Source organism: Sinohyriopsis cumingii, unplaced genomic scaffold (assembly GCF_028554795.1).
Source record: "Sinohyriopsis cumingii isolate HCF-2022 unplaced genomic scaffold, ASM2855479v2 utg000695l, whole genome shotgun sequence".
In the NCBI taxonomy this organism is placed as follows: domain Eukaryota; kingdom Metazoa; phylum Mollusca; class Bivalvia; order Unionida; family Unionidae; genus Sinohyriopsis; species Sinohyriopsis cumingii.
In genome coordinates this window covers 2836899-2863329 of record NW_028315924.1, presented here as the reverse complement: position 1 = coordinate 2863329, position 26431 = coordinate 2836899, and the positions used below count along the sequence as shown (strand labels likewise).

The 26431-nt window shown below is 35.9% G+C and overlaps 1 protein-coding gene across 14 annotated transcripts in view; it reads right to left on the bottom strand.

Moving 5' to 3' along the window:
• Positions 1 to 943: 943 nt before the first annotated feature.
• Positions 944 to 26431, bottom strand: part of LOC149773297 (nephrin-like) — a 70639-nt gene continuing 45151 nt past the window's right edge. For 3 of the 14 annotated variants that reach the window (XM_089946481.1, XM_089946489.1, XM_089946490.1), the window contains 7 exons: positions 17727 to 17848; positions 16036 to 16072; positions 15288 to 15413; positions 11866 to 11974; positions 10847 to 10883; positions 9460 to 9548; positions 944 to 5016 (listed from right to left, as the gene is read on the bottom strand). In XM_089946481.1, coding sequence (XP_089802607.1) covers positions 4903 to 5016; positions 9460 to 9548; positions 10847 to 10883; positions 11866 to 11974; positions 15288 to 15413; positions 16036 to 16072; positions 17727 to 17848 — 634 coding nt within the window. In that variant the 3' untranslated portion in view covers positions 944 to 4902. Of the gene's footprint in view, positions 5017 to 9459; positions 9549 to 10846; positions 10884 to 11855; positions 11975 to 15287; positions 15414 to 16035; positions 16073 to 17726; positions 17849 to 26431 lie in introns of those variants that run through there. The other 11 variants (XM_089946482.1, XM_089946485.1, XM_089946484.1 and 8 more) reach the window with 11 other exon arrangements.

Here is a 26431-nt window from a genome sequence, read left to right as displayed (position 1 = left end):
CATTTGTTTGCATGTTCCAAAATGGAGTCTTCCCCATAAGGAAAATACAGATTGGTATTAAAATAACCCTGTGTTGAAAGACTGTGCCCTTTTTGTGCAGATATTGAAGACGAGTTTCTGTTAAATGTCCCATGTATGACCATTTGAGAAAGGTCTATGTACCTTCTACGATCATTGAAATGCAAATGACATCAATTTTTAGAATCAATAATAATATCCTACATAACTTTACTGTAGGACAAAGGGTTTTGTGATTACTAAATACAATACTCATAAGGGAGCTTAACTAATATGGAATAATTTCTCTGGTGCTTGCTTTATTTATTAGAAAAACAGCACAATGGATAATCTAAATCATTTTTATCTTCTTGAATCAATACTGCTCCAACCCCGACATCAGTAGCATCCATACATTTTAAATGGCTGACTTACTTTTGGAACTGTAAGAGTCGGTGCACTCTTAAATATTATTAGTAAATGGGGACCATATAGGGACTATGAGACTTTAATGTTAAAATAGTGAGGCTGCCCTATAGGGTCAAGATTTATTGGGACAATCGGAATTAGCATTACAGATAGGGTCCATGCACTATAGGGAAAAAATACATTTTATCATCAGTGGGCCTGTATAGGGAGAAGGGGAACTGAACACAGGAATGTATAGCGACAATGGATTGAGACTGTCTATGGACAACATGAATTGAATATGGGTGATGTCATGGTACTGGATACTGGGAAAACAATGGCAACAATATGTTTAGTGGCTGACCTCAGTTAGGAGGAGCAGTGAGGAACAGTGTTGGAAGTGGCTGACTTGAATACACGCTACTCTTGGGGCAAGGGACAAATAGAGAAAAAGACGTAGAGATGTGGTTTGAGACAGGGTTAGTGTTACGTTTAGGCTCTTACAAAACACAACAATAAAAGAGTGGTCACAACAAGCTTTGGTACAATTTAACAAATAATTTATTTCTCTTGGAAAACAAGGTAAAAATGAGTAAAATAACTTATGGTTTTACAAATCAAATCCAAAAATAATCCAAGAATAATCCAAGAAACAAAATATAGAAGTTCTAGTAATAAAAATTCCTAATGAAACTGAGTGCGAATCCCAATGAAATCCAAAATGAAAGGCAATGACGTATGCTATGGTCAGCATCATATTAATGTGTCAACAGTTCTTTGTTGAATTTCAGAAAATAATTTTCCAGCGTTTGAATTCTTTGTAAATTTCGATAAATGTCTTGTCCAAGAAGTAATTTAGTGCACAAGTATTTCCAGGGAAAAATAATCTCTTAGAATCCAAATAATATTAAGAAAACAAAATAATTACATAAAACTGGTCACAACATAAAACACTTTGACTTCTCAAGTGTAATGGCAAGTATAACTATTCCTTCTTAATACATCAATAATAAATCTAGATATGATGCAAAACAGATGCCCAAATGTGGATCAATCCACTCGAAAAACCAGAGTTTGAAACAATTGCTATGTTATTCGTCATGTACTCCAAATATGGCCTCGATTTCACTTTATGAGGCTTTACTCTGAGAAAGAATTTTTTTTTTACAAAAGTTGTTTGCTTCAACTCTCACTGATTCTGTATCAAGGTCAGGAACTTGGTCAGCATTAGATACAAAGTTTATATTATTAGTGTTTACGAAACAGTCAGGACAAACTCAACTGAATTTCTGGAAAATGAATTACTGGATAATATCAAATCCAGTAAATAAGATTACATTACAATAGTGTGTAATGGAATAAAACAAATTAAAACTAACAAATAAATAATTAAGTTACATTAAATATAAATAAAATAAAATATACATAACACATCCCCAATAAAGAAAAAGAAAGGTTTATATATTAAAGCATTCTGTTTACCATATATTAATTATATATGAGGTATAAAAAATTAACATGAACATAACTCTTATGAATTATACAAAGTGTACATGCAATAATATATCTTTATACACAGAAAGTGCATTTGCTATTAAATTATTTTTTCCCGTGATCTATCGCCTTGCACAGTAGCTACAGTCTTGACTCAAATCCATGTCAGTGATCTTGAAGATGACATGAGTGAGCCAGAATCCAGACCCAAAGAGTCAAAGTCAACTCAAAGTCCACCACCAGTAACCCCTGAAAACAACTACCAAATTCTAGAGACGGCTAAATGCTCCTCTTGAAAATTTAGAACCACGGCATATATGTACACAGTGAAGTTTAAAGATTTCAAGTCAGAAGTACCGGTGGAGAAAGCAGAGGGGTTCATCACTGATTTGTGGGATTTTTTGGTTAACTACACTGAAAAGAAGACGATTGCTTGACATGTACCATTTATCACGACAATCTGAAGTTCTCCGTTTGGATGGAGTTTAGCAGGACAGCAGAACTGACACCATTCAAAGTTATCGACAAGATTCAACAGGTATAGCAGTCAAACGACGCGTATTCACATCACAGATGGAAAATCAACACTGTACATGGCTCACGTTTATCTTCCCAAAGGGTCCGGACAACATAAAAAAGTGCTATTGGTAGACGACCTTCGCAAAACCAAACAGTCTAGTTCGAATTAACAACCCACAAGACAATATGTGTTCAGCCCGAGCCATCATGGTGGGATGAGCATATGCTGACAAAAACGACACGGTAGAATGGAATAGAGCCTGAGACAACATTCGAAAATTGAACCGAGCCATTAAGAGAAGCAAAACTCATGTTACAGCAAGTGGGGCTATCTAAAGACACATGCTGTAGCATTCCTGAAATGTATACACTGCACGACATTTTGGCTCCATGCTACAACTTGAAAGTGCACCTCAAGAAGTGCGGGGACCTCTGTTGTTTCAAGGCAAACATTTCAAAGAAGGAAAATACATTCACGTCTATCATCAAGATGCACATTTTGATGCCATTACCAGTCTCACTGGATTCCTGGGATATGGTTATTATTGTCAGAAATGTGACTATAGGTATAACAATCGAGAGCAACACAAACAATGTCGATCTAAATGTCCAGGATGTTTGGCCTCTAAACCCAGTCAGCGCACTTTTGTCAGTCCTACCTGTTACCAACAACATCTGAAGACGCAAGGTTCACAGCAGAAAAGTGCTTGTCAAATCCTGAGATTGTGCCCAACTTGTGGACAAGTTATGCGTACCAATAGTACCAAGGCTCACATATGTTCAGGAAAGTAACTATGTCACATTTGTCACCAAATCGTTGACTTGGAACATGAGCGCTGCTTTCAAAACTACCATCACCAACAGGAGGAGGAAGAATATGACCACAAGAAGAAAGACAATTTCATCTTTTTCGATTTCGAATGCATGCATGAGACTGGCATTTACATTCCTAATTTCTGCGTAGATCATGCGAGAAGTGCATCCAAGAACCTATCTTTTGTCAATGCCATCACTGTAGCAAGATTCCTTGAGGACACAAAAAAATCTTTCAAGGACCTAACAAGCTGGCCAATTTTGCCCAATGGCACTTAGACCCTATCAACGAGATGCGGAGCCAAGAGGACATCAAGCGTCAGAGATTACCATCGTTATGCCACGGTGATGGCCTAAAGTTTCTCGGGATACAATGGACAATTTTGTCTGAAATACTATAAGGAACAAAGCACCGAATGTCCTCAAGTGACTTTGAAAGGAGCCAAACTCATTTCCATGTAAGTGGGACAAGTACCGTTTAAAGATTCGAAGTTACTTCACCATGCCTTAGAGTCGAATGCCTAAAATGTTTGGAATGACAGAAATGGACAAATGCAATTTTCCACAATTTTTCAATACCTAAGCCGATCAACATGCCATTTGACCCCTATTTGCCTGATGCTCACCACTACAACCCAACAATATGCGTAATGAACAAAGAGAAGCTTTCTACACTTGGTACCACACTCATGTTTCAGACCCCTTCGACATTCAGGAAAAAATGTTAAAGTATTGTCCTTCTGATGTGGACATTTTACAGCAATGCTGTTGAAAATTTCGAGAATCCTTCATGGAGCAGGGAGGAATAGTTTGAAAAAAACCTGCAACATTGCCAAAGCGTCTTCCTTAATGTACCACAAACAATTCATGCCCGAGAAGACCCTGGCTGTCATCCGCCCTCAAATGACCAATTTTGTTAAACGTCAATAATCGGTCAAAGCCATTATATATAGTAGAGTGACTGTGTACAGACTGATTAAAGAGACTGGAAGCCATTATATATAGTAGAGTGACTGTGTACAGACTGATTAAAGAGACTGGAAGCCATTATATATAGTAGAGTGACTTTGTACCGACTGATTAAAGAGACTGGAAGCCATTATATATAGTAGAGTGACTGTGTACAGACTGATTAAAGAGACTGGAAGCCCTTATATATAGTAGAGTGACTGTGTACAGTGATTAAAGAGAATGGAAGCCATTATATATAGTCGAGTGACTGTGTACAGTGATTAAAGAGAATGGAAGTCATTATATATAGTAGAGTGACTGTACAGTGATTAAAGAGACTGGAAGCCATTATATAGATAGTAGAGTGACTGTGTACAGACTGATTAAAGAGACTGGAAGCCATTATATATAGTAGAGTGACTGTGTACAGACTGATTAAAAGGCTAGAAACCAAGATACATGTAACAGTATACTGAGTGGCTAAATATAGACTATAAAACATATAGCAAATAAATGTTTCAAACTTTTTAAAATTTGTCACATTCTAACTTTTTGCTCAAACATTTATCTTTTTGCTTTATTAATGTATATTTGTTATTTGTTTTGAAAATTAACGTTAATATCCTTTCCTTATTCATAATCAGATGTTGTTATTAAAGTCGTTTCCTTCACAATTATATAGTTCTACCAAAAATACAGTTTGCTGACAATCTAGTAGAATTAAAAGGAGAGTTCCAGTTCTTTTGCTTTTGATGTCATCACCTTCAAAACATTTGATTCATTCGATATTTTTCTTGAGTGGCTCTCTTCACATTTTTGTAGATTTATTTGCATCTGAAAATAAATGGAGTTATAATTACTTGTATAATTTCATCAACATTAGTAATATACTGACATGGGATATAATAATATTCTAATACATGCATAAACTAAATATGACATTAAAATTAAATATTATGTATCATATAAAATTAAGATTTTCACTATAGACATGTATAGACTTGTGTATAGACTTGTATAGACCTGTAATATGAATTGGTCAGTATCATTAAATAAAACTGTGCAGTTCAAAAATAAAAATGCATGTCCATTATTATTTACAGAAAAAATGGTATGAAATATAGACTTTGAAACACACACAAAGTTTGGTAGTTCTCAATAAAAACCCAATATCTTTTTTTTGAGGTCTTTATAGCTGAAAGTAATTCAATGTTGAACCACCTCGGCTCAGTTTGATGAATTTAATATAAACTATATTTGTGTATTCTGACAAAACTTTAATGCATTTAATTGAATACATTTTATCATATTTAATAAATGTGTTAAAACAAAAAAAAAGCATCTTATGGAAGATATTTATTAAGAATAAAATAATAAATTCACATTGAAATATGTTTGTAAATAAACACAATTACAAGTCCTTATCATATAAAACACAATTACAAATCCTTATGATATAAAACACAATTACAAGTCCTTATGATATAAAACACAATTACAAATCCTTATGATATAAAACACAATTACAAGTCCTTATGATATAAAACACAATTACAAATCCTTATGATATAAAACACAATTACAAGTCCTTATGATATAAAACACAATTACAAATCCTTATGATATAAAACACAATTATAAGTCCTTATGATATAAAACACAATTACAAGTCCTTATGATATAAAACACAATTACAAATCCTTATGATATAAAACACAATTACAAATCCTTATGATATAAAACACAATTACAAGTCCTTATGATACATGAGATAGCCCTGATGTTTATTATTACTTTTATCCTTTCATTACTAATATAAAAAATACTGTTTTGGAATGCATGTATTTAATTAGAAGCAAATCAATGAAACTATAATGTTTCCACACCAAAGTTTGTAGTCAGATTGACAAAATAGTGATAATGTTATAAATGAGAGGTTTCATCTAAATTCAGTAATGTGATATACATATTATTTCTCTTTAAAGTCTTTACTTAATATTTCTATCTATCTGTGAATGTATATGAAGAGAATAATATTGTCAATTCTCATGAAAAGAACTATATATACATGTAGTATGCATATATATATATATTGTTTTGAGAGAGTGAAAACAATTTTAAAGGTTTAATCTTGAATTCTGTTTAATACAGCAATTATTAGCTTTATTAACCAATCTTAAAATCCATTTCATGGCTTAATTTTGTATACATCAATTCTTGTTATGGGTATTTGCTGATCAATTTCCTTTAAATGTTTTGCACTGTTTGAGCTATTCCACTTTGTTTTTTTTTAGTTATAGTGTAACTATAAATATTTGTTAACTTTACAAATAGTTTTAATATTCCATGAAAAGGCTGTCTGTGAGAATCATTTATAAATTGAAAGCTGAACTCTGTAACTTTACACATGCAGCTTGATCCAAAATATGGCAACTCACTAACGATCAAAAAATATTTGATTATAGCATTTGGCTTTGGTCATGGAATAGATGTAAATGGGTCATAACAATGCATGGAATATAATTACACAATCAATCACGATCAATCAATAAATTATTCTCATTCATCATGTTAACAGGATGGAGGCAAAGGACAGCATACTCTGAATTTTTAAATTAAAGGACTAAATCAAAGGACTAAATCAAGGGACTAAATCAAAGGACTAAATTAAAGGACTAAATCAAAGGACTAAATCAAGAAACTAAATTAAAGGACTAAATCAAAGGACTAAATTAAAGGACTAAATCAAAGGACTAAATTAAAGGACTAAATCAAAGGACTAAATCAAGGGACTAAATTAAAGGACTAAATCAAAGGACTAAATTAAAGGACCAAATCAAAGGACTAAATTAAAGGACTAAATCAAGGGACTAAATCAAAGGACTAAATCAAAGGACTAAAGTAAAGGACTAAGTCAAAGGACTAAATCAAAGGACTAGATCAAGGGACTAAATCAAAGGACTAAATTAAAAGACTAAATCAAAGGACTAAATTAAAGGACTAAATCAAGGGACTAAATCAAAGGACTCAATCAAAGGACTAAATCAAGGGACTAAATTAAAGGACTAAATCAAAGGACTAAATTAAAGGACTAAATCAAGGGACTAAATCAAAGGACTAAATCAAAGGACTAAATTAAAGGACTAAATCAAAGGACTAAATCAAGGTACTAAATCAAAGGACTAAATTAAAGGACTAAATTAAAAGACTAAATCAAAGGACTAAATCAAGGGACTAAATTAAAGGACTAAATCAAGGGACTAAATCAAAGGACTAAATTAAAGGACTAAATTAAAGGACTAAATTAAAGGACTAAATCAAGGGACTAAATCAAAGGACTAAATCAAAGGACTAAATCAAGGTACTAAATCAAAGGACTAAATTAAAGGACTAAATTAAAAGACTAAATCAAAGGACTAAATCAAGGGACTAAATTAAAGGACTAAATCAAGGGACTAAATCAAAGGACTAAATTAAAGGACTAAATTAAAAGACTAAATCAAAGGACTAAATCAAGGGACTAAATTAAAGGACTAAATCAAAGGACTAAATCAAGGGACTAAATCAAAGGACTAAATTAAAGGACTAAATCAAAGGGCTAAATCAAAGGACTAAATTAAAGGACTAAATCAAAAGACTAAATCAAGGGACTAAATCAAAAGACTAAATTAAAGGACTAAATTAAAAGACTAAATCAAAAGATTAAATTAAAGGACTTAATCAAGGGACTAAATTAAAGGACTAAATCAAAAGACTAAATCAAAAAACTAAATCAAAAGACTAAATTAAAGGACTAAATCAAAGGACTAAATCAAGGGACTAAATTAAAGGACTAAATCAAAGGGCTAAATCAAAGGACTAAATTAAAGGACTAAATCAAAAGACTAAATCAAGGGACTAAATCAAAGGACTAAATTAAAGGACTAAATCAAAGGACTAAATCAAAAGATTAAATTAAAGGACTTAATCAAGGGACTAAATTAAAGGACTAAATCAAAAGACTAAATCAAAAAACTAAATCAAAAGACTAAATTAAAGGACTAAATTAAAGGACTAAATTAAAGGACTAAATCAAAAGACTAAATTAAAGGACTAAATTAAAGGACTAAATCAAAAGACTAAATTAAAGGACTAAATTAAAGGACTAAATCAAAAGACTAAATATAAGGACTAAATTAAAGGACTAAATCAAAAGACTAAATCAAAAGACTAAATATAAGGACTAAATTAAAGGACTAAATCAAAAGACTAAATCAAAGGACTAAATCAAAAGACTAAATTAAAGGACTAAATTAAAGGACTAAATCAAAAGACTAAATATAAGGACTAAATTAAAGGACTAAATCAAAAGACTAAATCAAAAGACTAAATCAAAGGACTAAATCAAAAGACTAAATCAAAAGACTAAATCAAAGGACTAAATTAAAGGACTAAATCAAAGGACTAAATGAAAGGACTAAATCAAAGGACTAAATCAAAAAACTAAGTTAAAGGACTAAATTAAAGGACTAAATCAAAGGACAAACCAGAATGCAAACCCATTCAAATCTTTAGCCATTCTTCAGTAAGCTAAAATATAGTTATTCATAGCCTGACATGTTTTGTTTTAGAATGCAATGTAATTGTTGAAACTCTGATTATTAGATACCTATCACAATGGAACCTGACATGTTTGGTTTTAGAATGCAATGTAATTGTTGAAACTCAGATTATTAGATACCTATCACAATGGAATATGACATGTTTGGTTTTAGAATGCAATGTAATTGTTGAAACTCTGATTATTAGATACCTATCACAATGAAACATGACATGTTTGGTTTTAGAATGCAATGTAATTGTTGAAAATCTGACTATTAGATACCTATCACAATGGGATCTGACATGTTTGGTTTTAGAATGCAGTGTAACTGTTGAAACTCTATTAGATACCTATCAGAAAGGAATCTGACATGTTTGGTTTTATAACAATAGTTGTCATTCTGTAAACAAATTTAATCGATGCAATGAATAAAAACAAAAACAAAAAAACATGAAGACAAAACACGCCAATTCCATACTATAATATCACATGGGGTGGGGGGACTCTTAATGTTAACAATCTTCACATGTTCTCAAAAATGTCAATATGCTAACCACATCTGATTTGTATCTGTAGGGATTAAGAGATTGAAGCTCAATATAATAAGTATTAATGAGATAAAAACAAAATGTACCTATGGAAACATAAAGCTAATTTCATGACATAAACAGTGATTCTGAATTATGATGATTTACCTCCACTGTCTCTTCATGTATTGAAAGGGCTGCCTGTGTGATCATTATAGTAAGGATTAAGTTGGTTGTATGTGTCACCAGCTGACAATCTAGAAGGACAAGTTCATGGATGTATGTATGCATGTATCTATATATATATATATATATATATATATATATATACTGTGATTACATAATGGAAATGTATACATCAGGATTCCATTGCACTGTACTTCAGTGTAAAGTTATGTCAACTAGGTCATTTCTGAAGCATACATACAAGTATAATGGAGTTTGTCCTGTAATGTACAAAATGATTCTAGTCCATATAGTATGCAATACATTAATATATATTTCTAGTCCATACAGTATGAAATACAGTGATAATGTATTTCTAGTCCATACAGTATGCAATACAGTGATAATGTATTTCTAGTCCATATAGTATGCAATACATTAATACATATTTCTAGTCCATACAGTATGCAATACATTAATACATATTTCTAGTCCATACAGTATGCAATACAGTGATAATGTATTTCTAGTCCATACAGTATGCAATACATTAATACATATTTCTAGTCCATACAGTATCCAGTACAGTGATAATATATTTCTAGTCCATACAGTATCCAGTACAGTGATAATGTATTTCTAGTCCATACAGTATCCAAGACAGAGATAATGTATTTCAAGTCCACACATTATCCAGTACAGTGATAATGTATTTCAAGTCCATACAGTATCCAGTACAGTGATAATGTATTTCAAGTCCATACAGTATCTAGTACAGTGATAATGTATTTCAAGTCCATACAGTATGCAGTACAGTGATAATGTATTTCAAGTCCATACAGTATACAGTACAGTGATAATGTATTTATAGTCTATACAGTATACAGTACAGTGATAACGTATCTCTAGTCCATACAGTATCCAGTACAGTGATAATGTATTTTAGCTGATTCTTTGGTACATTTGGAATAGCAACAATGAAAACAAGGAAATTAAAATTCTAAGGTGAAAAATATACATTAAATTCTAGTTGATGTGTAGAGTAGTTAATTGATATATTTATATCTGTACGATGTCCAAGTTTAGATGTATTTATGTGTGGGGATATATAGGTAGGTAAGTAATGATGGAGATAACAATATACAGAGGTCCTATGCAAGCGATAAGGACGAAAAACCTGCACAACAAGAACTGACTCAAAAATACATAAAAATATGAGCATTCATTTCATATATCACATTTATTCAAGCATGGAATGATGAATAGATAGATAGATAGACAGACAGACAGACAGACAGACAGACAGATAGATATAGATAGATAGATAGACACACAGATATATAGATATAGACAGGCAGATTGATTGATAGAACAAAAACTTGACTAGTACCCTGTGCTGATAGGTTGGCTGCAATCTTTACTGCAATCTAAAATAGAAAATGAAAGCAATTATGTTAGCAGAATAAAATGATTCAAACCATTTTTTGTACAAACTATAATTTGCATCTAAAAACTATAATATTGCACCATTTATATCCATGGATGCATATGTGTCACTGGTTAAGAATGACAGCTTGTGTGCCCTGTTCTCAAACAGAAAGACACAAATTATGCATTGCTTACCAAAGAAGACAAAAGAAATATTAATTATCTCATCATACTGAGATATGTTCAAATCCAGATTATCTCATCAGGTTCATATACAGATTATCTCATCAGGCTCATATCCAAATTATCTCATCATGCTTACATCCAGATTATCTCATCAGGATCATATCCAAATTATCTCACCATGTTCATATCCAGATTATCTCATCAAGGTCATATCCAGATTATTTCATCAGGCTCATGTACAGATTATCTCACCAGGCTCATATCCAGCTTATCTCATCAGGGTCATATCCAGATTATCTCATCAGGATCATATCCAAATTATCTCATCATGCTTACGTCCAGAATATCTCATCAGGTTCATATCCATATTATGTCATCAGGCACATACCCATATTATCTCATCAGGCTCATATCCAGATTATCTCACCATGTTCATATCCAGATTATCTCATCAGGCTCATGTCCAAATTACCTCATTAGTCTCATATCCAGATTATCTCATCAGGCTCATCTACAGATTATCTCACCAGGCTCATATCCAGATTATTTCATCATGCTTACGTCCAAATTTATAATCTCATCAGGATCATATCCAAATTATCTCACAGTGTTAATATCCAGATTATCTCATCAGGGTCATATCCAGAGTCTCCATTTAATATTCAGACACAACAGCACTAGCACCTTTATATAAGGTGTTTGATAATGTCTGTCAGAATGTATCATAATTGTACATATTGTATCTTTCATTATGTATCACTTTACCACAACTAAATTTCCCTTACCATTGAGTACCTGGTATGGATTTGTTTCTATTTGATTTGATTGCAGACTTTCATATTCTTTGTCACTGAGAGTACTGGTATTTGCAGTGTTGATGTATAATTTACCAGCTCCAAGAGATCTGAAATTTTGATGAAATTATTTATCGACATAGATGAAAAATAATGTATAAGATAAGACAGAACATTGACAGATTTTACCATCCATATGGTCACATTTTGCACACTTACATCAGCATTCAGACTTGTCAAGCTACAACATATTATGCATGTACAAGTTAGATAAATTGGTCAGAGTAAATGAAGTAACTTATTTTTTTCTTTCTGCTTATGTTTAGACAGCAAGTTATTCTGTCTGTTAGACTGAATGTCTACACCACTCTATTATGTTTAGACAGCAAGTTATTTTGTCTGTTAGAATGAATGTCTACACCACTCTATTATGTTTAGACAGCAAGTTATTCTGTCTGTTAGAATGAATGTCTACACCACTCTATTATGTTTAGACAGCAAGTTATTTTGTCTGTTAGAATGAATGTCTACACCACTCTATTATGTTTATACAGCAAGTTATTCTGTCTGTTAGAATGAAGGTCTACACCACTCTATTATGTTTAGACAGCAAGTTATTCTGTATGTTAATATGAATGTCTACACAACTCTATTATGTTTAGAATGAATGTCTACACCACTCCATTATGTTTAGACAGCAAGTTATTCTGTCTGTTAGAATGAATGTCTACACAACTCTATTATGTTTAGATAGCAAGTTATTCTGTCTGTTAGAATGAACATCTACACCACTCTATTATGTTTAGACAGCAAGTTATTCTGTCTGTTAATATGAATGTCTACACCACTCTATTATGTTTAGATAGCAAGTTATTCTGTCTGTTAATATGAATGTCTACACCACACTACAATAATTGAGAATGATGAATTCTTTCTCTGTGCTCAATATGATGGCAACAAGTCTATTGTAGATGTCACCTTAACATCTTAAAGATGGACACTAGCCCTTTATTTATTAACTGCAAAATGAGACAGTCAATTTGCTATACAACTGCAAACATTTAGAAGTCTGTGGTGTGTTGTTTAGGCTATTGAATCCTACCAAGTCTGTGGTGTGTTGTTGAGACTATGAATCCAGCTAACTCTGTGGTGTGTTGTTGGGGCTACTGAATCCAGCTAACTCTGTGGTGTGTTGTTGAGACTATTGAATCCAGCTAACTCTGTGGTGTGCTGTTGAGGCTACTGAATCCATCCAAGTATGTGGTTTGTTGTTGAGGCTACTGAATCCTACCAAGTGTGGGGTGTGTCACTCTGACTATCAAATCCTACCAAGTGTGTGGTGTGTCACTGAGGCTATTGAATCCTACCAAGTCTTTGGTATGTTGTTGAGGTTGTTGAATCCTACCAAGTCTGTGGTATGTTGTTGAGGCTACTGAATCCTACCAAGTGTGTGGTGTGTCATTGAGGCTACTGAATCGTACCAAGTCAGGGAGTGTTGATGATACTGAATCCTACAAATCCTGTGGTGTGTTGTTGAGGCTAGTGAATCCTGCCAACTGTGTGGTGTGTCATTGAGGCTAATGAATCATACCAAGTCAGGGGGTATTGATTATATTGAATCCTACCAAGTCTGTAGTGTGTTGTTGAGACTAGTGAAACCTGCCAACTGTGTGGTGTGTCATTGAGGCTACTGAATCACACCAAGTCAGGGGGTATTGATGATATTGAATCCTACCAAGTCTATAGTGTGTTGCTGAGATTAGTGAAACCTGCCAACTGTGTGGTGTGTCAATGAGGCTACTGAATCGTACCAAGTCAGGGGGTGTTGATGATATTGAATCCTACCAATCCTATATCATGTTTAGACAGGTGCAAGAAAATGTAAAAAACCACAATGACTCTTAGTTATCCTTAAAATAAGTAATTGCCACAATTAAATTACAATAAGAAAGAAGATGAGTATAAGAAGTGAACATGGTGCTGAAAATCAGTGAAAATTAGAAAGGTATTTATGCCTACATAAAAAGAGTTGACATGGGACTTTATGCACAATTCCATGTAATGTAGTTTGCTTTTAACTGTTCCAGATATTTCTTTGGTCAAACTTGACACTGCACAATGCTGTCAGATTTACAATATCTTTTCAGTTTACAGTCCTCTTTTATCTGAAATGACTGACGGGTATTAATCTAAAATGTTGGAGCTTGTACCCAAAAGCAACAATTGCTTCTGGTCCATGTATTACATGGTGGTGATCATGTATTTCAGCTTACTGTCTGAGGCATCTGAACATCAATAATGGTAGTTGTGTGCTGCTCTGTGCAAGCAGTTATTATGCTTTTGCTTGCAGAAAGTAATATTTGACCCAGTCCAGCTTCATGTAACCAAATTGCTCTTTGTTTGCATGTAAGAGCGACTCAATTCATTCTCTAGAAGGAAAGTAGTAAGATGTTTGTATTTATTTCTTTACTGTTGGTCCTTTTGAAATTTTAATATGAAAGCACAATTTCATGTCTGTTGTGTGAAAATCATTATTTCCTGTCTATTATATGAACAGTACAATTCTGTAATTTTATGACTCCATTGAACAGTATAATTTCATCACCACAAGCATGACATAAGAATAACAAAATAATATAATGTCATGTTTATTTATAAGAATAGTATGATTTCAAACTTCATTCCTGTTTTTCCATGTTTGTGATGAAAAAGACTGTTAAATACAACTCTGTGTCATTAATTATCCAAAATAGAGAAAATTTATTTTCATCTTTTTAAAAAAAAGTTTATATTTTGTAAATAATTGTTTCATTGTCTTTCTTTATAATGGGTCTTTTGCTTGTTTCTGTTGCAGTTACCATTTGACTACCATGTGAATCAACACATACTGACTACCATGTGAATCAACACATACTGACTACCATGCGAATGAACACATACTGACCACCATGTGAATCAACACATGCTGACTACCATGTGAATCAATACATACTGACTACCATGTGAATCAACACATACTGACTACCATGTCAGTCAACACATACTGACTACCATGTCAATCAACACATACTGACTACTATGTCAATCAACACATATATCTATATATGGCGCAAACATTGAATTTCATGCAGCAGTGTTTGAAATGATTTAACCCAAAGTGGTTGAGATTTGCCTTAAGAAAATGGCTTAAGTTAATGTTATCTTTTAGGAGCATCATATAACAAAATTTCCTAAATGATAGGTTGCATATTGCTATTTGGGTACACTCAGGTGTTTAACACATTAACCCCTATTTGGGTAAAATCAGGTGTTTAACATATTAACCCCTATTTGGGTACACTCAGGTATTTAACCCCTAGCAATGACTTAACAGGGCAGGAGGTAGTAGCAGGTGTTTAAAAGTAGGATGTGTATGTATCTCACAATATGATCATAATGGCCCAGCTGGTGGGCTGCCATAACAAAAGCCAACCAACCAGCAACCAACTGGTGGGCTGCCATAACAAAGCCAACCAACCAGCAACCAGATGACTTAGTTCTTGAAGCAATCTGTGAGAACATAATATGACTAAATTTAGTTTCATGCAAAATTGTTAATATCATATAAAAATTGTGAATATAGAGAGAGTTAAGTAACACATCAAGATTCCATAGCTATGTTTATTTTCTTCATGTAATTAAAAAAATGCAGACACTTGGATTCTTAAAAAATGCTAAATAAATTTAGCTAGCACCTATTGTAATAAAAATAATCACTACTGGTATTTCAGTTCCTTGGGTTTTGATATTTAAACAAAATTTGCATACTGTAGTACTTGTATTGTTCTGTCAAGTAATGGAATATGAATATACTGTAACAAAGTCCAATATAAAAGTCCTTGGTGGGTGGGTGGGTAGGTAGGTAGGTAGATAGGTAGGTAGGCAGGCATGTATGTATGTTTGCAAGTAAGTATGTATGTATGTGCAAGGGGAATAAGTTATTACCATAGATGGCAATAGATACGTCAATATCTAGTGAGATTAAAGGAAGTATATGAACAGAAAAATGGAAACCAAACTAATAATATATTATGAAGGACATAAAGTATTAAAAATTAGGATCGATGTAAGGCATTTATCAAAACAGAGAGAGATCACGTGTTAAATAGAGACACAGATGCTAAGTTGGTACCCGATGATCCTAGATTCACTGTAATCTTTATTTTGATCTAAAAATAAAAAAACAAAGTATTAACGTTCGCAAAATATTATAAAAACACAAAATATTTTAAACATTTTTTGTGTTCTATACACCATCAGTATTTTGTATCATACAATAGGGTATGATTCGTAACAATGGATGTGTGTGTGGCAGTGGTTAATAATTGCACCTGTGATTTGTTTTTCTTCTAGTTGTCATGGGATACAATAGGAATAATATTCATTGTTCTAGTTGTCATGGGATAAAATAAGAATAGTATTCATTGTTCTAGTTATCATGGGATACAATAAGAATAATATTCATTGTTCTAGTTGTCATAGGATACAAAAAGAATAATATTCATTGTTCTAGTTGTCATGGGATACAATAAGAATAATATTCATTGTTCTAGTTGTCATGGGATACAATAAGAATGATATTCATTGTTCTAGTTGTCATAGGATACAAAAAGAATAATATTCATTGTTCTAGTTGTCATGGGATACAATAAGAAAAATATTCATTGTTCTAGTTGTCATGGGATACAATAAGAATAATATTCATTGTTCTAGTTGTCATGGGATACAATAATAATATTCATTGTTCTAGTTGTCATAGGATACAAAAAGAATAATATTCATTGTTCTAGTTGTCATGGGATACAATAAGAATACTACTCATTGTCCTCGTTATCATAGGATACAAAAAGAATAATATTCATCGTTCTAGTTGTCAAGGGATACAATAAGAATACTATTCATTGTTCTAGTTGTCATGGGATACAAAAAGAATAATATTCATTGTTCTAGTTGTCATGGGATACAAAAAGAATAATATTCATTGTTCTAGTTGTCAAGGGATACAATAAGAATACTATTCATTGTTCTAGTTGTCATGGGATACAAAAAGAATAATATTCATTGTTCTAGTTGTCAAGGGATACAATAAGAATACTATTCATTGTTCTAGTTGTCATGGGATACAAAAAGAATAATATTCATTGTTCTAGTTGTCATGGGATACAAAAAGAATAATATTCATTGTTCTAGTTGTCAAGGGATACAATAAGAATACTATTCATTGTTCTAGTTGTCATGGGATACAAAAAGAATAATATTCATTGTTTTAGTTGTCATGGGATACAAAAAGAATAATATTCATTGTTCTAGTTGTCATGGGATACAATAAGAATAATATTCATTGTTCTAGTTGTCATGGGATACAATAAGAATAATATTCATTGTTCTAGTTGTCATGGGATACAATAAGAATAATATTCATTGTTCTAGTTGTGATGGGATACAATAAGAATAATATTCATTACTTGTTTCTCAAAATGCACAATACAAAATCCCATGATGAGATTTTGCATAACTGACATGACTTCCACACTGCTGAATTTAAAGAAAGGTTGGTGAAATGCATGTAATGTAGTAATTTATGTTTTGGGGAGTCCTTAAATTTCTGACCATTTTAATGTGCTTTGTTCTTAGAAGAAAGAATAAAGTGCTTATTGCTTACCAAAGTAACAAAAGATTTCCATTTACTGTTTGTATAAGTGAACGAAATTCAGACACAAATATAAAAACTTTAGATGAAAAGCCTTTAACAATAAAATCTTTCAAACTTTATCATAATTTCAAATGTTGTTATTTTCATTTAACCATGGGTTTCAGTATTACCACTGCTGAGTGCCTGGTATGGACTTGCTTCTGTTTTACTTGCTTGCAGACTTTCATATCCTGTGTCGCTAACATCACCACTATATGATGTGTTGGCATATATTTTGCTAGTTTGGTCAGACCTGAAATTGTAAGGAAGAAAATGTATAAATTGTAGAATTACAGTTCTGCCACCTGAAAAAAGAATAAATGCATGAGATGAGATAGTACATTTACTGATTTTAAAGGTGGCGCTCACCAGATAATATGTACTTTTGAGAGAGTGACGTATGTAAGGTGAAGTAGTTCGCATTTAAAACATGCACAGTGGAGAGAATGTTGGCATACCTCTATGCTACATTAATGTAATGTGGATGATATTTCTTTTGGATACTGTACTTTTGGAAATTTTACATGATTTAAGCACACTGCTAACTAAAATGACTGCTCCCTTGTGTTAAAAAATCAGTCTGAATTAGTCTAAAGTACACCATACATAGCAGCTATTAAAATAGGGAAAATGACTTTTGCCAGACTAGACAATACCAGCTTCTGAAAGTGCAATGAATGAATTACCAAATATATAAAATGTAAAAAAAGTTATTGGCTCTTTTTTACACAACTGACCTCTGAAGTTCAGGAAGTGAAAATGACCAAGTAGAGCTAGCACATTTTTGAAAGGTGCACATTTGAAGTAAGGCCAAGCTGTATACTCTATAACCCAGAGTACATCCATCAATCATACACCAAAATAAAGGGAATTAAAGGTTCTTTGCATTATACCTAAGATATACAAGGTCTAATTTAAAATAGCCATTATAACCAGTGAGGAAAGCCAGGAAAATTCATTTTCTTTAAAAACCTAACCCTATGCAAAATGCGAAACTGTATAATGCCACCAAAGGCAATTTTTCCATGATCTCCTTCTGCATGATATTTTGTTGCATGATATTACATCAGTGTTAGGACTTAGTGCCTGTCAAGCTTCATCTTTTTGTAGATGTGTATGTTGCATGCAGATGTGTATGTTGCATGTAGATGTGTATGTTGCATGCAGATGTATAGGTTATATGTAGATGAGTAAGCTATATCTAGATGTGTAAGTTATATGTAGATGTGTAAGTTATATGTAGATGTGTAAGTTATACATAGATGTGTAAGTTATATGTAGATGTGTAAGTTATACATAGATGTGTAAGTTATATGTAGATGTGTAAGTTATACGTAGATGTGTAAGTTATATGTAGATGTGGGGTGCGTGGCCTGGGCCTGTAGTCCCGCTTGCCAAAGGAAAGTGAAGCGTCTCTCATAGCCTCTCCTTCCCAGGTGTAGTGATCGCCGCAGGACCACTGTCTCGCTCTGCGGGGCAGGAGGTTACTTGCATATGGCCTCTCCTACACTATTGTGTCCACAGCAGCACCTTCACGCGGTGCCCCCTGTTTTAACAGAGCCTGCTGTGTGGCGCGACCGAGTACCCGGCGGTATAACTGGGTGGGCAGACTGGGCTCATTAGCCCTGGCAGGCAACCAGTCTAAGAGAAGGGAAACTCTGACCCCAAACCCGGGCAGATGAAGCTCGTTAGCCTTGTCAGGCAGTTCATCTAGGAGAAGGAAACTCTGATTCAAAACCAACCAAGTCCCATCCATTGGATTATGGCTCCACTGCCTTGTGGATATCTTCGGGAGAAGGAAAGGCTACGGGAGTAAACCCAGACAGAAAATCAGGAGTGGAGCCCCTAAGGTGGCTGGGGGTCGACTACGACCTCCTTCCGGCAGCTCCTGCATCCAAACTGGTGCCAAATGTCATGCTCAGCATTCCTTTGGACCCCACCAGCAAGGACGAGAGGGGGATCCTGACGTCTGGGCAGCCCAGGATCTCCATATTCCATGCCCAGGCTTGCGCCCTGGAGAGGACACTCCAGTCTCGCTACTGAGTGAGGAAACAACACGGAAGCTGACAGTTTACGGGTTATAAGTCCCACCCGATTGGCGTAGGGAAGGGGCGCCACGGGTCAGCTTTGACGGTGGGAGGGATCATCGTGTCCCACTGGCCAACTATCGCCCGCCTCAAGCCGGGCAGCCCCCGGTCAATAAGGTGTTGACCCGCCATCGTCTGCCTGCTCCAGTGGGTGTCTGGAGCTCAGTGTGTTGTTCAGCATGACAAGCAGATGGTAATTCCACACCAAACAAAAGAAACAAGAAACCAATAAAGAAGACTCCAGCTCTTCGATTTGCAAGCTGGAATGTGCGCACCATGTGTACAGGCATCTCCGACGACCTCAGAGAAGTGGACGACACCAGAAAGACGGCCATCATCGATAGAGAACTCACCAGACTAAATATCAGCATAGCTGCCCTCCAGGAAACCAGGCTCGCCTCTAGTGGCTCCCTCAGAGAGGAAAACTACACCTTCTTCTGGAAGGGTCGAGAACCTGAGGAGCCCCGTCAGCACGGAGTGGGCTTTGCCATCAAAAACAATCTCCTGGCCTCGGTTGAACCTCCAACAGGGGGCACTGAGCGTCTCTTGTCCATCCGCCTCACCACTACTTCAGGTCCTGTCAACATCATCAGTGTCTACGCCCCAACCCTCACGTCATCAGAAGACGTGAAGGATCAGTTCTATGGGCAGCTGGACGAACAGATCAAAGGATGCCCCAAAAATGAACCACTATTCCTCCTCGGCGACTTTAATGCCAGAGTAGGTGCGGACCACGAGTCCTGGCCTACCTGCCTCGGATATCATGGCACTGGAAAGACCAATGAAAACGGCCAGAGACTGCTGGAGCTATGCACCTACCATGGCCTGTGCATCACAAACACCTTCTTCAAGTGTAAGCCACAACACAAAGTGTCATGGAAACACCCCAGATCTCATCACTGGCACCAACTCGACTTGGTCATCACCAGGCGCTCTGCCCTTAACAGCGTCCTCTCCACCAGAACCTACCACAGTGCAGACTGTGACTCCGACCATGCCCTTGTGAACAGCAGAGTGCGACTACAGCCACATGTGCTACACCGCACAAAACCAAAAGGATGTCCTCGCATAAACACTGCACAGATGTCAGTCCCTGCCAAGGTGGAGGAGTATGTGTCTGCCCTGAACAAGGCTCTCCAGGACCTGCCTGAGTATGACGCTACAGCCAAGTGGAACGCCATGAAGGGTGCCATCTACAGTACAGCTATGTCAACGTTTGGCAAGAAGGAACGACCCAGCCAGGACTGGTTCAATGCACACCTATCAAGGATGGAACCACAAATCGAGGAGAAACGAAAAGCCTTCATAGCTTACAAAAAATGCCCTAATGAACGGACGCTTGCTGCTCTCAGAAGTGCCCGAAGTAACACCCAACGCATTGCTAGACAGTGTGCGAACGAGTACTGGCAACAACTGTGTGAAGGGATCCAGCGAAGTGCCGAGTCCGGACACATCCAAGGCATGTACAGTGGCATCAAGAAGGCTCTAGGCCCTACAGTGAAAGGGGTCGCTCCCCTGAAATCCCTGACGGGAGAGAAGATCACAGACCGTGGGCAACAGATGGCCAGATGGGTGGAGCACTACTCAGAACTATACTCCCGAGAAACATCAGTCACTGATGCAGCCCTCAGCAGCATAAAGAATCTGCCCACCATGGAAGAGCTCGACAAAGTGCCAACCTTAGAGGAGCTCAGCAAAGCAATCGACTGCCTTCTAAACGACAAAGCACCAGGTAGTGACAGCATCCCACCCGAAGCTATCAAACGTGGAAAACCAGCATTGATTAAACCACTGCACGAGCTACTTTGCCGCTGCTGGGAGGAAGGAGTAGTCCCCCAAGACATGCGTGATGCCACAATTGTGACCCTTTACAAAAACAAGGGCGACCGCAGTGACTGTAATAATTACAGAGGGATCTCGCTCTTGAGTATTGTTGGTAAAGTGTACGCCCGCATCATACTCAACAGGCTGCAGTTGCTGGCAGACCGTGTGTACCCGGAATCACAGTGCGGCTTCAGAGCAGGCAGGTCGACGACAGACATGATCTTCTCCCTACGACAACTCCAAGAGAAGAGCAGAGAGCAAGGTCAACCACTCTACATGATGTTCATCGACCTCACCAAGGCCTTTGACTTGGTCAGCAGGAAGGGCCTTTTTGAACTTCTGAGTAAGATCGGTTGCCCCCCAAAACTCCTCAGCATGATAATCTCTTTCCATGCAGATATGAAGGGAACAGTCCTGTATGATTGATCATCCTCAACTTCCTTCCCAATTAACAGTGGTGTGAAGCAGGGCTGCGTGCTGGCACCAACACTTTTTGGGATCTTCTTCTCCCTGCTCCTCTCCTACGCCTTCGACACGTCCACGGATGGCATATATCTACACACCAGGTCTGATGGGAGCCTGTTCAACCTGGCACGACTGCGCTCAAAGACCAAAGTGAGAGCTGTGCTCATCAGGGAGATGCTTTTTGCAGATGACGCAGCTCTTGTGGCCCACACCGAGGAAGCCCTCCAGAGACTGGGAGACCGTTTTGCTGTTGCCTGCACGCACTTTGGTCTCACAATCAGCTTGGAAAAAACAAATGTCAGCGTGCAAGATACCACCATTGCCCCTTCAATCAAAATCAACGGTGTCACCCTGGAAGCAGTCAACAACTTTACCTACCTAGGGTCAACCATCAGCAACACTCTCTCGATTGATATGGAGCTGGACAGAAGGCTTGGAAAGGCAAACACCATCATGGCTCGATTAACAAAGAGGGTTTGGGAAAACAACGGGCTGACAGAGCACACCAAGGTCCGAGTCTACCAGGCCTGCGTTCTCAGCACCCTTCTATATGGAAGTGAGACGTGGAGTACCTACATGAGGCAAGAACGCCGGCTCAACTCCTTCCATATACGGTGCCTAAAGCGCATCCTGAAAATCAGCTGGCAAGACCGTGTTCCACACAGCGAGATCCTGCAGCGTGCAAGAACCCCCAGCATGTACTCCCTGCTAATTAAACGCCGCCTTCGATGGCTGGGTCACGTCCGACGCATGGAGGATGGAAGGCTGCCAAAGGACATCTTATATGGACAGCTGGCCACTGGCATGAGAAGAGTCGGACGCCCCTCACTCCGTTTCAGAGATGTGTGCAAGAGGGACATGAAGGCATGCAACATTTCACCCGATGGCTGGGAAGAGCTGGCTGAGGACCGAGGCACCTGGAGACTGATGGTAAACAATGGCATATCAGTCGCTGATGCGAGGAGAGGCCAGTTGGTGGCAGAGAAACGCAAGAGAAAGAAGAACGCAACAGCAACCACAGTAATGCAGACTTCCCAGTATGTCTGCACCAACTGCAGTAGGGACTGTCACTCACGTATAGGCCTGCACAGCCACAGCAGACGTTGCCAACAGAGACAGGCAACACCCCAAGGGCGCTATTCGCATGGTCTTTCGAGACCGAGTCGCCAATGATGATGATGATGATGATGTAGATGTGTAAGTTATACGTAGATGTGTAAGTTATATGTAGATGTGTAAGTTATACATAGATGTGTACGTTATATGTAGATGTGTAAGTTATACATAGATGTGTAAGTTATATGTAGATGTGTAAGTAATACATAGATGTGTAGGTTATATGTAGATGTGTAAGTTATATGTAGATGTGTAAGTTATACATAGATGTGTAAGTTATATGTAGATGTGTAAGTTATACATAGATGTGTAAGTTATATGTAGATGTGTAAGTTATACATAGATGTGTAGGTTATATGTAGATGTGTAAGTTATATATAGATGTGTAAGTTATACATAGATGTGTAGGTTATATGTAGATGTGTAAGTTATATGTAGATGTGCAAGTTATATGTAGATATATAGGTTATATGTGGATATTTAGGGTATATGTAGGTGTCAGTTATATGCAGATGTGTAAATCATATGTATGTGTGTGTGTGATTTGGATTTTTAATGTAGCTTTAACTATTTTTCCATCATATCGCTACAATGTCTGCAATGTGGCAGTTTATAGTGATGTCTAGCACTGGGGCATACATGTTTGCAGCATGATGTCCCACCCAGTCACATTATCCTGACACCAGGCCGACCAATCATAACACTAACCTCTTAATGCTGAGTGCCAAGCAAGGCAGCTGTTAGAACCATTTTTGTAAGTCTTTGGTCTGACTCAACCAGAGATTGAACACACGACCTCATGCATACGAGGCGGATGCTTTAACCTCTTGGCCACCGGAGTCGGAGGTCATATGTAGATGCATAAGTTATATTAAGATGTGTAAGTTATATATAGATGTGTAGGTTATATGTAGATATGTAAGCTATATTTAGATGTGTATGTTCTATGTAGATGTTTAAGTTATACATAGACGTGTAGGTTATATGTAGATGTTTAAGTTATATGTAGATGTGTAAGTTTTACATAGATGTGTAGGTTATATGTAGATGTGTAAGTTATACATAGATGTGTAGGTTATATGTAGATGTGCAAGTTATATGTAGATGTGCAAGTTATATATAGATGTGTAGGTTATATGTAGATGTGTAAGTTATATTTAGATGTGCAAGTTATACATAGATGTGTAGGTTATACATAGATGTGTAGGTTATATGTAGATGTGTAAGTTATATGTAGATGTGTAAGTTATACATAGATGTGTAGATTATATGTAGATGTGTAAGTTATATGTGGATTTGTAGGGTATATGTAGATATGTGAGTTATATATAAATGTGTATGTTATATGTAGATCTGTAAGTTAGGGTTAGGGTTATATGTAGATATGTTATATGTACATGTGTAAGCTATATGTAGATGTGTAAGCTAGTTGAATTGGTGAGAGCATTTTATTCTGCTTTACAAATATATTTACATTTTATGTATATATTTTAAGAGAATGCCAATATAATGGCTGTAATTGTGTACAGACAATTGATTGATTCTGGTGGCGCTCACCAGATAATATGTACTTTTGAGAGAGTGACGTATGTAAGGTGAAGTAGTTCGCATTTAAAACATGCACAGTGGAGAGAATGTTTGCATACCTCTATGCTACATTAATGTAATGTGGATGATATTTCTTTTGGATATTGTACTTTTGGAAATTTTACATGATTTAAGCACACTGCTAACTAAAATGACTGCTCCCTTGTGTTAAAAATCAGTCTGAATTAGTCTAAAGTACACTATACATAGCAGCTATTAAAATAGGGAAAATGACTTTTGCCAGACTAGACAATACCAGCTTCTGAAAGTGCAATGAATGAATTACCAAATATATAAAATGTAAAAAAAGTTATCGGCTCTTTTTTTATACAATTGACCTCTGAAGTTCAGGAAGTGAAAATGACCAAGTAGAGCTAGCACTTTTTTGAAAGGTGCACATTTGAAGTAAGGCCAAGCTGTATACTCTATAACCCATAGTACACCCATCAATCATACACCAAAATAAAGGTTGTTGTTGTTGTTGTGGGGTTTAACGCCATTTTTCAGCACGATAGGCTATACATGGCGGCCAGTATTAATGGTGGAGGAAGAACCCGGAAAACCCCGGAAAGAACCACCGACCCACGAGAAGCTACTGGCAGGCTTTCTCACATGCCCACATTGGCTGAATCTTAGACTCGAACCGCCGCAGACAGAGGTCCAAAATAAAGGGAATTAAAGGTTCTTTGCATTATACCTAAGATATACAAGGTCTTTTTTAAATAGCCAGTATAACCAGTGAGGAAAGCCGGGGACATTCTTTTTCTTTAAAATCCTAACCCTATGCAAAATGTGAAACTGTATAGCGCCACCTTAAAGAAAATAAAAAAATGTTTACAATTATTTTTTTTATTTTTATATAATTATGTATGATGTTGTGAATAAAATGGTACATTCATATTGCATTTAAGCATGAAAATAAGCTAATTATAATCATTTTTCTCTTGCTTACATAATTTGCCATGAGGTATGTTTGTGTGAGTAGTGACCTTAATTATGGGAAAATTAGAAGACTTACAATATAGGAATAGAGTCAACTTAAATTTAAAACTGTTGCAATAAGTGACAGAAATATATGGTGAAAATGTTTCTTTTCATTTATTTGCAATGAAATAAAAAATAAATGAAGAGAAAGTGAATTCGCTTCTTCCATATTAAGCAATAGGCAAATATTTTACACTTTGACCTTTGACCTTTACGAAGCTGATGAGTTACCTCCCTTTTCTAATTGTAAAATTTATTGTTGATATCTCAGAAATAATTATGGCTAGTTTCATGTTCCTGTCATTCAGCATAACATTGGTTGCTATGTTTACAAAATGTAATGTGCATTCTTAAAATAGCTCACTTTTATCATGGGGGGTGGGGTAGGCTGGACTTGTTAGAGACTCTGACACTCATAAATACTGTTCTGTGGGGAAAAAGGCAGGATAATTATTCATAAGGATTGTTTTGATGCTTGCGACTTAAATGTTTCAGCCATATAAACATAATTAAATCATAAAAAAATAATACCTACATCTTCTTTATGGTGGCGCTCACCAGATAATATGTACTTTTGAGAGAGTGACGTAAGGTGAAGTAGTTCGCATTTAAAACATGCACAGTGGAGAGAATGTTGGCATACCTCTATGCTACATTAATGTAATGTGGATGATATTTCTTTTGGATATTGTACTTATGGAAATTTTACATGATTTAAGCACACTGCTAACTAAAATAACTGCTCCCTTGTGTTAAAAAATCAGTCTGAATTA